A 13,363-nucleotide genomic window follows, 5' to 3' on the forward strand; every position below is an offset into this window, starting at 1 on the left:
ATTTTATTTGCAGCTTCCACGTGGGGGCACTTTTGCACCAACAAGTGATTCCATCACCTTAATCCTCCTTGTAGCGCCGGGGGCCAGAGAGGAGTTGGTTGAAGCCCTGCCCAGCAGCGACTGGGGAGCTCCACCTGGCAATCCCAGCATTTCCAGCCATGTGCACTGTGGGAAGCCATTCAAAAACACCCCCCACACCTCCCTCCCTGGATTAAAATGCATTTAGTGTTTTCTTTCAAAAATAAAATTAAAAGGAATGGGGTAATCCGAGAGAAATCCCTTGTGTCCTGAAACCCCTCCTCCACTAGATATGTGCTAAATTCACACAAATGCCACACACAAATGCATTCTACAGCTTTTATCACTTGCTAAATGGACAGGGACACTAATGAGCACGATCTGTTGCTTTAAAGCCTTTCTATAGCCTTCCTCTGTTCCCCACCCTCAGGAATTCTCATCTATAAACCACTGCCTTTATTCTACAGGGACAAATGTCAGGGATACAGGGGTCAGCTCCAGGAGCAGCACAAAGGCAGCTGCAGGTTCTTTCAAAAGCCCCCATCTCTCCCAAACTTCCAGGTTTGAGGAGGTGGGATGTTTTGGGGGCAGGGATACCCTTGCAAAAACAGGGATTATCTTGCCATACATGAAGCCAGGCCTGCTAGATCAGGTACAAATTGCTGCAGCTGGACGTGGGGGGTTAAGTCCCTCCTAGATGAAATGCAGTGGGTGGCGGGGCGAGTATGGCCACGGATTACAGCCTGTAAATCCCTTCTGGAAATCTCCCCCATCCTGCCCTGCCACCAGCAAACCACTCAGAAGAGTGCTTTAATGTAGGGCAAGCAGTGTGGGACTTTGGAGAAGGGCTAAAGCATGAGGATGGTTGAACCCAACTTCTTTCTAGCTGTCCCCTCTGCGCTGCCACCCAGGCGGGTTGAAGCGTGTGCCAGGTGTCAGGAGCAGGGTGGCACCTGCTGTGGTGTCTCTCTTAAGCACACTGGCACGATTTGGGCCTTATAAAACTACAGGGAAAAGTAACTAGCAGCCATTTTCTGCCTTTGCACAGTTTCTCCATTTTTTATTTAATGATCAAAGGCTCTGTGGGAAGACACGCAGTGGAGTTATCAGTCCAAATCAGGGAAAAATAGGGTCCAGCTCCTGGTACAGCCATAGAAAGACACAGATCATAATGCAATGATATTGTCAAGCCAAGTCCTTTCAAAGAGTGCTTCTACAGCAGCAGGATTCCCTTTCCACCACAAGGGAAGAGTAGGTGGAAGAGAGAAGCCCCTACTCTTTGGACATTTACCATCAGCCACTACCAACTGTGCTATTCCACAGGCAAGACACTTACTTGCCCCTCACCATTTTATATGTGGTTGAAAAAAATTCTTCTCTTGGCACGGGATTTGCTGGGTTAAAAGGCCTTTACTTCCTAAAAGCACAACTTTTTTCTCCATTCAACAGCATAATTTCAAATACAGTGTCAACAAAAGAGCCTTTACCTGTGTGCTATAGCAGGTTTGTGTCCTTCACCTTTGCACCAGGGGACATCTTCATGAAGGTAGGACAAGCCACGGGCCATTGTTTCTGCAACATGGCAGAGCTCATTCCAGCTGATAATGTTGCCCTTCAGGTAATCTGTCAGAGATCCCTGCAGAACAGGACATTGTCAGTTCTTAATCATAGACCCCTCTATGTGACAGATGTGCTAAGTCATCAGTTTAGAGAATGGTTTAGAGAGTTCTAGAAAAATCTGAGCCTTTATTTACTGGGGTGGTAGGGGGTGGGGGGGAAATCACTGGGGAAGCAAAAAGGAGAAATAAAAATCAGAAGTGTCCATGAGTTTTCAGCCCTTGACAGCGCAGACCTCCTGATGTCTACTTATCTGCCAAAGAAGGGAAGGGAGGTAAGGAAGGGAAAAAATCATCTTTACCAGAGCAATTCATCCAGCCTCAGCAAGGGGAAAGCCTTCCATGCAAGATGAAGCATTGCATCAGCTGGTTGTGGCAATGATTGACTCAAGCAGACCTTGGATTTACCAGGGGGATAACACTGCTGGCTCAACCCCAGATTTGCACATTTGTTTTAAGTGTTAGTCATGGTTTATAATTAAAGCAATCCATGAAGTGGGAGATGGGCCCCAAGCCTCAAAAGCAAAATGGAGCCCATCTGCAATGGGCAAGTTGGGTCTGCAAAATCTGTCTCCCACAACGCTCATCTATGCACATCAAGAGCTGGTGATCACTACAGATGTGAGCTGTGGCCTTTCGTGCCTCTCTCCCTTCCTAAATCCCACTTTTATTAATCTTTTGTTAGTGTAGGAAAGCACTGAAAACTAAAGAAAGAGCATTTGAAGCAGGGGAGCAGGAGCACTTTGCTACCACAGTCATGGCCCACCACAGACTGGAGGGATTACAGGGGTTAAAATCCTGCTGTATCACAACCAGCTCCCTCTCTGCCTTCCCAAAATGTCTGTGCAATGATACATTACCTTGTCATGGAAAGCTGTGATCAGCCAGAGCTCTGTCTCCAGGTTTGTCCCCCTTTTCTCTGCTGCGATAAATTGCAAAAGGTTTTCATGCTTCATGCCAGGAGTGTTGAAAATCTCCCTCTCACTCTGCCAAGATTGCTTATCCTGAAGCAGGGAGAAATGCACCATCAAAGATCACACTTCCCTTTAAAGCAAACAGCTCCTTCAGTTCAGTCAGAACTGCTCACACTACTCTAAAAATCATGCTCCTGTGTTAGGATGTGATGCATCCCTTCAAAAGGAGGCTGTTTTCCCTAAAGAAGAAAAACAAGTTGCTGTCCTCAATCTCCCCTCTCCAAAATTATCCTCAGCTGTTCCTAAAGGACATGTGTGGGGAGCGGAGAGGAAGCCAAACTCAACCTTGCTGAGAAATAATATTTTTCAAGATTTCCTAAGGATACTTGCAGGAAGAAAGCATGTGCATACAGCACCCAGGATCAGCCTTGTAGGGTAATTGCTGCAATTGCAAAATCTAATCTAGGCTCTATTGAGTATTTACTAGTAGGTCACAGCTGGTTTGGACAGAAGATGTGCAGATCTCCTTTAGCAATGTATGACAACAAATATGAGGTGAAAAAGTAATGGAGACAGCAGAGGAGCACAAAGATGTTTTAGTCATTTTTCCTTCACTTGATTTTTGATTGCTTTACTCTTTTCATCTGCAATTCCTAGAGAATCAAGTCAGGAGTGTTCAAAGGCTTCCTGGAGCAGAAGACAGGAGCTGACAGGAACGCTGCAGCACAATTAGCTCTCACAGCACCAGGGCTCTGCCTTTGGAGGCTGTAAACTGCTCACTAGGTTTGGATCCAGATTTACAATCCACCCAGGCAGGACACACAAAGCCAAGGCTCTGGCCCTTTGTGTGCACTCTGGGCACTGCAGCTGTGCCCTGCCTTGCTGGATTTAAACAACACAGGCATTTGCAGGGAAGTTAACATACCCTGTAGATTTCAGAATGTGCTTGGTTTTGCCCTTCTTGCAACAAGTACTACTACAGGAAGCATTTGGTAATGAGATAATGCAGGGAGAAGTGTAGGAAGGAAGGGTCCTTGAACTTTTTCCCCCAGCAGAAGAGCCCAAATGCATCTTTGTTATGTCTCAAAAACCATAATCTCCATAGGCACTTAAGAGTATCTCAGTACTGGTGAGGGAGCCGTGGCAAGTAAGAACCTGGTGCAGTGTCCCTCTCACCTGAATAGGGAAGATTTTCACTGCTACGTAGTCGTTCATCAGCTGAGCCTTCCACACGCAGCCAAAGCGTCCCCTTGCCTTGATCTCCAAGAGCTGTAGGGGCTTTAGGCCAACCAGGGGAGAAGGGGGTGGTGGGCCAGGATCCTGCATAAGAGAAAAAAACACTGTCACCAGCTGAAGCTGGACTGTAAAAAAGTGAGGGGAGGAATCGAGAAACTGCACATGAGGAAAGACGTGTGAAGAAGTAACATACATTTATTTAATACAAATTATTTAGGTGCACCGTTTGCAGCAAGAACAGCCTGAAATTCACTGTCTCACTTGCTCTGTAGGGTTTTGGTATAGAACATGTATAACAATCTGCACCTCCACTGTGACACTGTGACACTACTGGCTGCCATGCTCTGGGCAAAACCTGAACTCTCCTGTGTTTTCAAAGCAGAAGTTATTTTGGGCTGTAAAGCACTGATGTCCTCAAGGCTACCTCCTGCTGGAAGTGGGAAACTTTAGGTCTTTGTGACCAGACAGCCAACTATATCTAAAACCCCCCACTGCTCTTCACTACTTTAGCATGTTCCATGTCACCCCAGCCATGAGCAGTGAACAGGTCTGTCAGCATCATACAGATCACATCTGTTTAAACTCTGCATTTGTCCAGGACAACAATGTGACCCTGTAGGACATGTGGGGTTGGAGCTCTGTCCTGCCTGCTTTCGGATGGGAAAAGTTCACAGTATCACAGAATGGTTTGGGTTAGAAGGGAACCTTAAAGATCACCCAGTTCCAACCCCCCTACCATGGGCAGGGACACCTTCCACTAGACCAAGGTGCTCAGAGCCCCATCCAACCCAGCCTTGAACACTTCTCTGGGCACCCTGTGCCAGTGCCTCGTCACCTTCACAGGGGAGAATGTTTTCCTAATATCTAATCTAAACTTGTTCTCTTTCAATTGGAACCCATTTCCACTTGTCCTGTTGCCACATTCTCTTGTAAAAAGGCCCCCTCCTTCCTTCTTGTGGGCCCCCTTCAAGTACTGAAAGGCTGCAATTAGGTCACCCCAAAGGCTCCTAGATCCATTATCTGAGGGTTCATAAAACTGAGCTTCATCAGGGAAAGCATCTTCCCTCCTCTCATAAGGCTGGGCAGGAACTTTACCACCTCTTAGATCTCTGATGCTCTACAGTTTGGCTCAAAGCAGGCAACGGGTTTGAGAGTTTGGGAGGAAGGGCAGCCACCAAGCAGGGCTAATTCCCTCCCTCAGCTATCTCAGACATCATGGTAACCCAAACTAAACCCATCAGTCTGACACTTCCATAGAGGCCAACCGTGCTACCAACTTCAAAAAGCAGAGAAGAAGAATTAGGCCACCCCAAAAGAGTGAAGCAGACATGGGTGTGAACACACACTGAGCAGCCCCCGTGCCTTTTGCAAGGCCCAAAGCAAGGGGAGCGACTGCCTGACCTCAATGATGTCCACGTGGCCGTAGGGAGGCTTCCGGTGGCGGTACATCCAGAAGGCCAGCAGGATGGCCACGGACAGCACGGCGATGGGCAGCAGGGAGTACACCAGGATGTTCAGCAGGGAGGGCGTTGGTGGCGGTGGCTCGTAAATGACTGTGAGAAAAGAGCAGGGTAAGAGAGGGAAAAGAACTTTCAGGAATGCAGCAGCACTGTCAACTGCACATCCAGTGGCAACCGAACCCCATCTGTCCCTCCGCTCCCAAAGCTGACAGTGCTGGATGGCATGGCCCAGTGATGACAGCCCCAAGGTTCAAAATCATCTCTGTAGTCTGATTTATACTGATGGACAAACCTTTTTCCTTGGTGTTTATGGTCTTTAATCATATTTACACTGGGTGTCAGCAAAGCAAGCCTTCCAATGCTTGGAATGCATGGACCACCTTTGGTGTTTGATGGGATGGCTGATCAAGCTCTGTCTCCACAGATGAAAAACATTCCCCATGGTAATTGTAAAGGGGTAGGACTAGGTGCCAAAAACATAACTGAGGTATAATTACACCAAGAATCTGCATCTTTATACACAAGGTGATAGGGAGTGACATCTGAAGTTTTGTCTCTGTTTCGTTCAAGCCCAAAAATACCAAATTTGATGCAAAAATCCATTTTTACAGAACCAAGAATTAGAAATTCTTGGGGTTCAAAGGCTGCTTAAGGAAGGAATTTGGTCCAAACACCCCATCCACCAGAAGGATTTATATTGAATTATGACAGATTCAGAGGAATGGCTTTTGGTATTGGCCAAGTATCTACTGGCAAACCGACCAAACAATTTGAAAATGTTCAGAGCTTAATGAGTTAAACATATGGTATCTAAGCCTGATGCATTGGCTAAGGTTACCCAAACATTGGTTTTTGGCTGATCAATGGGCAAAAGTGCATTTCTGAGGGCAAACAAAACAAAAAGACATAAACATTACATGTTTACACTTCTTGTATGTAAAGCAACAGTATTCATAAGGCTCCATGGTTTTCTCTTCTCCACAGAAGTAATGTTAGTAATGGAGTTACAATGGCCCAAACCACACTTTGCAAGCTGAGCTTCCATCTGACCTTTATTTAAGATAGATATTTCTTGTTGGGATACACAAAAGCAGAACATTTCCTCCTCTTAACCCTTCCAAATGTATTAAGACAGCACGAAATCCCTTGCAGCATTGCTTTGCCTTTCACAGTGATTGACAAGTTGTCAGTTTTTAGTAAAATGCTGCTGGAGCCACAATCAAATGCACTATTCCCACAGTAGTTCTTGTTCCAAATTACATCAGTGCAGTTGAGACACAAACAATGGGAATACTAAATGGAGCCATGTTGCTATGTTGGAGACAGGGAAGGAAAAAATAGCAAGACTTGCCAAATTAAATAAAAAACTGTGAGAGAAAGAATATTTGCTACTAGGTTGCTACGGGTACATTAATAACAGGAGATAATATAACCCATGTAAACAATTAAAAACCTATCAGGACAGGCCAGGAAAATCTGATAAAGGTCTACTGGAACATCTCAGTAAATGCAGGTAGTTCAAACCAACCTAAGGAAAAGATTCTCCTGTTTTAATAGTTTGTATTGAATGATATTTTAAAAATTATACAACTAAAAGAATCATTGTTTTTCTATTAGCCTCTTAAGAAGGTCCTGCTATTACTTTTCTTCCTTGATGCATATCCACAGACTCTGAAAGCTCACACACACTCTTTCCCTTTCAATCACCAGATCAACAAAACAGAACCAAATGCAAAATCCCAGATGCTCAAGGTATTTGGAAACTCTGTGAATTTAATGAGGCAGGTGTTAAACACCTTTTAAGAGCTTAAGGCTCAATCCATGCTATATAAATCACTCTGCCCTCTTCCCCTTGTGTGGGGATTTTGTTTTGAAACATCCCACAGTGAACTGTCCACCATAAAGAAAACTTAACCCTTATTGATGGCATCCCAAGTGTTGGTACAGCTTTAGCCATAGAGTGAAACAACCTATTCTTAAAGAGCTGTAGCCAAAGGATTTCTGACTTCGTAACCAAAACATCCAACAACTCAATGGTGACATGAAGTTGAATCAGGGGAGATTTAGGACAAATATTAGGAGGAGGTTTTTCACCCAGAGGGTGGTTGGGCACTAGAACAGGCTCCCCACAGAAGTGGTGACAGCACCAAGCTCAGAGCCCAGGGAGCATTTGGACAACACCCACAGGCACAGGGTGTGAATCTTGTGGGTTTCTTATGCAGGGCCAGGAGCTGGACTCAATGATCCTCATGGGTCCCTCCCAACACAGGATATCCTATGTTCTCATAATGTCCTTGGAAACTGGGTCTAGAGGAAGAGACCCCAACTCCCCATGCTCCCAGTCACTCACCTTCCGGGCCGGTGACTTCAGGCAAATGGGTAAATTTCTCATTGCAATAGTTGCCCTCGCAGCAGCAGAAAAACACCTGAGGGTTTTCTTCTGTGGCTACACACTCCTGCCTGCACCAGGGAGGGACAGACACGGAATGAAGGGGAGAGAAAAACATTGTCAGCCAAATCCTGCCTCTTGTCTTTGGGAGCCAACCTGCCCCAAATTGTCTTCCCTGCACTGCACAGATCAGCAGATCTTACAGAGAACAACTTGGCACTCAAACACCCCAGTAGATAGCAAAGACCCTCAAAAAGACTGCAAAGGAAACAAATGCTTCCATATGTACTGAGGGCATTAGATGGTGAGTAATAAATAACAGCCGCTGCTGCTAACGGAATGAGAAGGAGAAAAACAACAGAGAGACGCCTCAGTCCCTGAACAGTGACTTTCCCACAGCCCAGATGAACGCTGCCAGGGCAGAGAGGTATTTGATGATGCAATTAAAGATTGTGCCATAAAGCACACACGACGAGGGCTGAGCTAGGGCTGCTCCCACAGCCTTGAGCATCACCAGCTCTGCACACTCGAAGGGCACCAGAGAGGAGCAGCCACAGCCCTGCTGCAGCAGGAGAGAGCTGCAGGTCTGAGGGCATGCAGTGAGAGCTCGAGGTAATGCTTTAAACTGAAAGAGGGCAGGTTTAGGTTGGATATTAGGCACAAGTTCTTTACTGTGAGGGTGGTGAGGCATTGGAGCAGGTTGTTCAGAGAAGCTGTGGATGTCTCACCCCTGGAACTGTTACCAGGTTAGGTTGGATGGGACTTGGATCATCCTTGGGCCTGTGGAATGTACCCCTTCCATGGCAGGGGACTAGAACTGGATGATCTTTAAAAGTCCCTTTCTACCCTAACCATTTGAGGCTCCTATGATTCTCATTTTGTTTCTAGAGTTTTAAAGACTAATTTTCAAGTGCTGTCTCCTCCATAAAAAGCTTATTTCTGCACAAAAACCTTTAAGAAAATCAGGTTGCAGCTCTCATTTTCTGCCTTTGCCTCTTATCCAGGTACTTCTGCAGCCTTCCCAGCACTGAGATTTCCTTCCACATTGTGCAAGGCCTTAGGGGACTTCCATGGATCAAACCAACTCCACTTCCACACATCCTCCCTCTCCCCACAGATCAATGCCAAAAGAGATGTGCAGTGATTTTTTGCAGTACTTTAGCTGTCATTTCTTTCTGTTTCTTAAATGCTGCTTCCCTTCCCTGCCACCTTTTGCTCTGCTATGCTCTGGTTTTAGTTATTAGGCTTGCAGAGCTGCTCTCCACAGAGAACTGTATCAAACTATTTCCTGAAGCCCAGCTAAATTATATGCATAACTTCCTTCCCTCGACCACTTGGAGGAAGTAGCAAAACAATCATATGCGTTTGACATTATTACTCATTTCTGAACCCATGCCAAGCCTCCCTTTCTGTGTTATCACTGACATACTGCCACGAGAATAATGGAAAGGGCTCTCTTCAATCCTAGCACTGGGTAGTTTTCAGTGCTTTACTCCCTTTGGGGGGAAAAAAATGGCTATAGCCAAACTGTCTCCTCCAAGGTCTCAGCTGGGAAGCACTTGGTTTGTTTTTCAGGCTCTCATTTGTTTCAACTTCAAAGCAAAAAAGCAGCCATTTGACTTATTCAAATGAACAAAGATGTTCAACAAGTTAAACAGTGTTTCCAGATGCTTTTTTTGTGAAATCAGATAACAAGCCCTTTGGATTCAACAGCATCAGTGTTGGAGCCTTCAATAGAAAACACATCCTTTGCTAAATCTGTTGGTTAAAAAATCAAGCTAATGAGTGAAAACAGCCTGCTCCACATCTGCAGTTCATTATCCCTGTCTCTGAGTGAAGCCATCCAGGTATGTATGACATGTTACACTTAGCAAATATTACAGCTGAGACGGAGGGAGAGAATGACACATTTTTCTGTGGCAGGGAGGGCAGGTTTCGGAGCGTTTCACGTGCTATGCAGGGGAATGTGAACATGACCTCTCCGGCAGGGCTGTGTAAATAAACCAGAGCATACAAGTGGATTTTTAAACACTACCTTTTTCCCTATAACCTTAAATGTACATGTGCCACGTTCTTGTTTTCTCAAGATAAAGAACAGAGTAAGGAGCCATCACCCTCAACATCCCAACCCTTGAACTCCAAAATTTTTCCACATTCTGCTGCGACAAAGGAGGCAGTGCTTGGCACATCCCAGCACGTGCTGCTCCAAAAGCAGCTGCAGCAGCCAAACCAGGACCATGCCCTGCATCCAGGGACACAGAATACAGGTGCATCTGCCAAGGCTGCTCCCAGAAACTCAGCATACAAAGGTGCCAGAGATACAAAGGGCATCAGCACAGCACTGCTGATCGAAAAAAAATCATCTTCCTAGCCATTTTTGCCACCTTGGGATGCACTACTGCCTGCATGGAAGTCTGCCAAGGGCACTCAAGGGAAAAGAAAAAATGAAAAGGACTGCACTTAAAGAGGGTTTATTCCTTTATATAATTAAAGCTAACCTTTATTTCAAATGTTGCTTTTGATATTTGTACTGTTTTTCCATTCTCAGAAGGTCTTTCAGCTTTGCCCTGGAACTTGTGGCTTTGAAAAGCCAGGCAATGGAATACTGGATGCTCAATTCTAGGGCTGCAAAAGGCTGGTGAGGAGCCCTGGAAACTTATTACCATCGTAACAGAGCAACACATTATGACAGAGTTTAAGAAACACTACATCCCTGCAGAGACACTCAGTGACAATACAAGTGTCACTGGATATGAGAGCAGGCACTGAAAGGAGAAATCTGTTTACAGTAAACACTTCTGCTTGGAAGTAGGAAACTACAGTGACCTTCTATTCTCAGAAGAATCGGCATTAAGATGACTAATGGGCCAAGGAGGATTGATTTATTGGGAAAGAATAAAAATTTAACTATATATAGAGCCTGGCTACTCAATTGGCAAGGGAATAGGTGTGGTAGGAAAGTAACTCTGGAGCTAATAATAGAACAAAGAGGAGGAACAACTTACAGTCGAGATAAACCAAGACAACAGGCACAAAAGCAGGGGAAGTGTACAGCACCAAAGGGAGAAAACACTGCAGCCATGGGACAAATCTAGTTCCAGCTTAACCCCACAGCTTAGCACCTGATCTTCCTAAAACTTTCAGAACAAGCCACTACAAAGATGCACAATTGAGAATTGCACAAAGTTGAGATCGACCTACATCGGTGTTATATCAAAGGAAATCCTTGAATTTTATGTTGCTAATCCTTATTGAAAGGGCTGGGCTTGGCTTGGTTGTTTGGTCATTGGTTTGAGTTTTTTTTAACAAAAACCCTGAGCTCAGAGCTACTCAACATTGTCCTTTTTAACTGGGAAACTTCATAGGGCTGTTTTCTTTAGCCATAATTCTTTTCCCCTTTGTAGAATTGCATCAAGGGAAGTGAGAAAAGACTAGTTAATTTTCCCAGCTATTTAATGAGGCTGGAGCCTTCATGCTACAAAACCTCACTCCTTTTCAGCTTGCTACAGGCAGTGACACACAAACTCACATTGCTTTTGTTCCCCACTCTTTCTCCTGGCCCTCCTCTTCACTCAGCCAAAGAACAGTGGAACTTTTTGCAACATCACAAACATCAGAATATCTCAACCCCTAACCACCCCCAGATATCTGTGCTTTTCTAGACAGCTCTAAATGATTCCAAGCTTTCACTTCTATCACCAAATGCTCCTGGAAGAACATATTGTTCTTCATTTGATGGTACAGGACAGGTTTTTCAATGAATGCCAGAATTATCAAAGCTTTGCTAGGGAATAAACAAACAAAACAAAACACAACATAAAACCCCTAAAAGTGATTTTTGCAGCTTCTATTTAGAAAGTCAAAGCAGGTAAGTGACAATTCTGATAGCTGCATTAGCAACAGAAGTAATTCCAGGGGATGCTTTTGCCGATATACTTGGACTTTCCTTCTTTTCCTCTACGCAAAAAACCCACGAGTTTTTACACTTAGAGGATTGAGTAAACCTGTATTTAGATAAACCAGCTGGGCTATTACCTGTCATAGCAGTTGAAGTCATCTAACCAGCAGCCTTTCTTCACCAGCTCGATGGAGCCCGAGTTGTTTCTCCAGGAGGCGTAGCAGTGGAGCCGCTTGTCCTTCTCCCCCTCGCAGCGCTCCACGCCGCTCTGGTTGGTCTTCTCCAGCTCCCAGTTGGCATTGTAGTAGATGCACTCCCTCGTCTCAGCCTCCCCATGGCCTGGCCCTGAAAACAAAAAATCAAGCCCCAAGGACATTAAGGTAAAATCAGAAATAGATCCTGGGAATTGTATGGCTCTCTTTTAGGTGATGCGTGTGTTTGATTCCCTAGGAGCTGAGCGGCTCAGCAGCGTGAGCTTCAGCACAGTGTGGAGATTATTCTTCTCCTCTAGGGTGAGCTGGGGAATGGAGAGGTCAGGTTTGCCTAAGCTCACACAGGAGCTCATGGTGAAGTCAAGAGCCCAGCTGAGACCTTCCCAGATCTCCTCTGGACAATGCTTCAACCTTAGGACCCTAAAGCAGGGGATGCACAAGGCAGCACATACCCAGTAATGTCTAACCACAGAAACCTTGTTTAGCAAAGACAACCTGCCAGGGTGCTACTGGATGCTTGCTGGGATTCCATGCACTGGAGTTACTCCCCCTCTGCACCACTACTTTGGGAAACACAACATAAAAATACACAGTTTCTTCCATGGATGTAACTGAGAACAGATAATATTCATCCTGCAGAGCAGGGCCAGACCAGTGGCCATTCTTCACTTAGATCCTGGTTCAGGCTTACTTGGATAAGACTCCATATGATAAATGCCATTGTTTTAGCTGCATTTGACACAGCTCACCGTGCATCTGCACCCAAGCAAGACCTCCAGCAACAGAAAATTCCCCAAACAATGCTGGCCACCCCAAATGGATGCTTGGCCACCACAAACAAAGGAGTCTCCATAGCCTGTGGGTCTTCCGTGCTTTAGAGCCTTGTACCAAAGGACTAAAGCAGGAGCTTTAGTCCACTAAAGTGGAGCTCCTACTGACACCAGGAAACAATTCCCCCATAGCCACCATGTGGCAGAACTGAAATACAATTGTAGACACATCCATTAAAACCAGAGTCAAATAAGGGAACACTGATATTTGCAGGTGACCCGTTCTGCCCTAAAATTTAGAAATCTTTTCTTCATCTGGAAATACTCTGCTTTGTGGCATTTTGAGGATTAGTATAAAACAAAACAAAGAATGAAACAAACGCATGTCTTGTAAGCAGACAAACACAAAAGATATCATGAGCCCTGTCATGATGATTCTGTAAATCCTGAAATGCCCTGCAGCCATCTCTCCTTGGGATTACCCAACCTAAGGCAAGGTCAGGCCTGGCCATTATTTTGATGGATTGCAATCATGGAAAATGTAGGTATCTCAATAAAGTGTGTTGACAACTGTGTAGAAAACACAAATAGGTCCCACAGGATGGTAAAACAAAAGTGTTGTGCTCCCAAAATATCCAGACTTCTGTGAAGCCTAGAAATGCATTTCTAGCTAGAAAACCACAGTTCTGAATAAACTAGGGGTGATGAGTCCAACCTTCTCCCATTCCCAGCTCCTGGACTCAGCAATGGGTAATTTTCATGGCATGGAGCAAACTCATCTCACTAGGAAGATCCCTCTGCAAGCTGCTGAGGCGTTCAATCCTTCAATAACACTTTTTAGGAAGACTGC

General features: G+C 45.2%; 1 protein-coding gene across 2 annotated transcripts in view; it reads right to left on the reverse strand.

Annotated features, from left to right (window-relative positions):
* The window catches only part of ACVR2B (activin A receptor type 2B), a 99,998-nt gene that overhangs the window by 11,096 nt on the left and 75,539 nt on the right, over nucleotides 1–13,363 (reverse strand). For both annotated transcript variants that reach the window (XM_021555327.4, XM_085563349.1), the window contains exons 2-7: nucleotides 11,669–11,876; nucleotides 7,595–7,704; nucleotides 5,186–5,337; nucleotides 3,725–3,868; nucleotides 2,495–2,638; nucleotides 1,506–1,654 (exon numbers count right to left, since the gene is read on the reverse strand). In XM_021555327.4, coding sequence (XP_021411002.1) covers nucleotides 1,506–1,654; nucleotides 2,495–2,638; nucleotides 3,725–3,868; nucleotides 5,186–5,337; nucleotides 7,595–7,704; nucleotides 11,669–11,876 — 907 coding nt within the window. The remainder of the gene's footprint in view (nucleotides 1–1,505; nucleotides 1,655–2,494; nucleotides 2,639–3,724; nucleotides 3,869–5,185; nucleotides 5,338–7,594; nucleotides 7,705–11,668; nucleotides 11,877–13,363) is intronic.

The sequence above is a fragment of the Lonchura striata genome, chromosome 2 (genome assembly GCF_050655825.1).
Source record: "Lonchura striata isolate lonStrDom1 chromosome 2, ASM5065582v1, whole genome shotgun sequence".
NCBI lineage: Eukaryota > Metazoa > Chordata > Aves > Passeriformes > Estrildidae > Lonchura > Lonchura striata.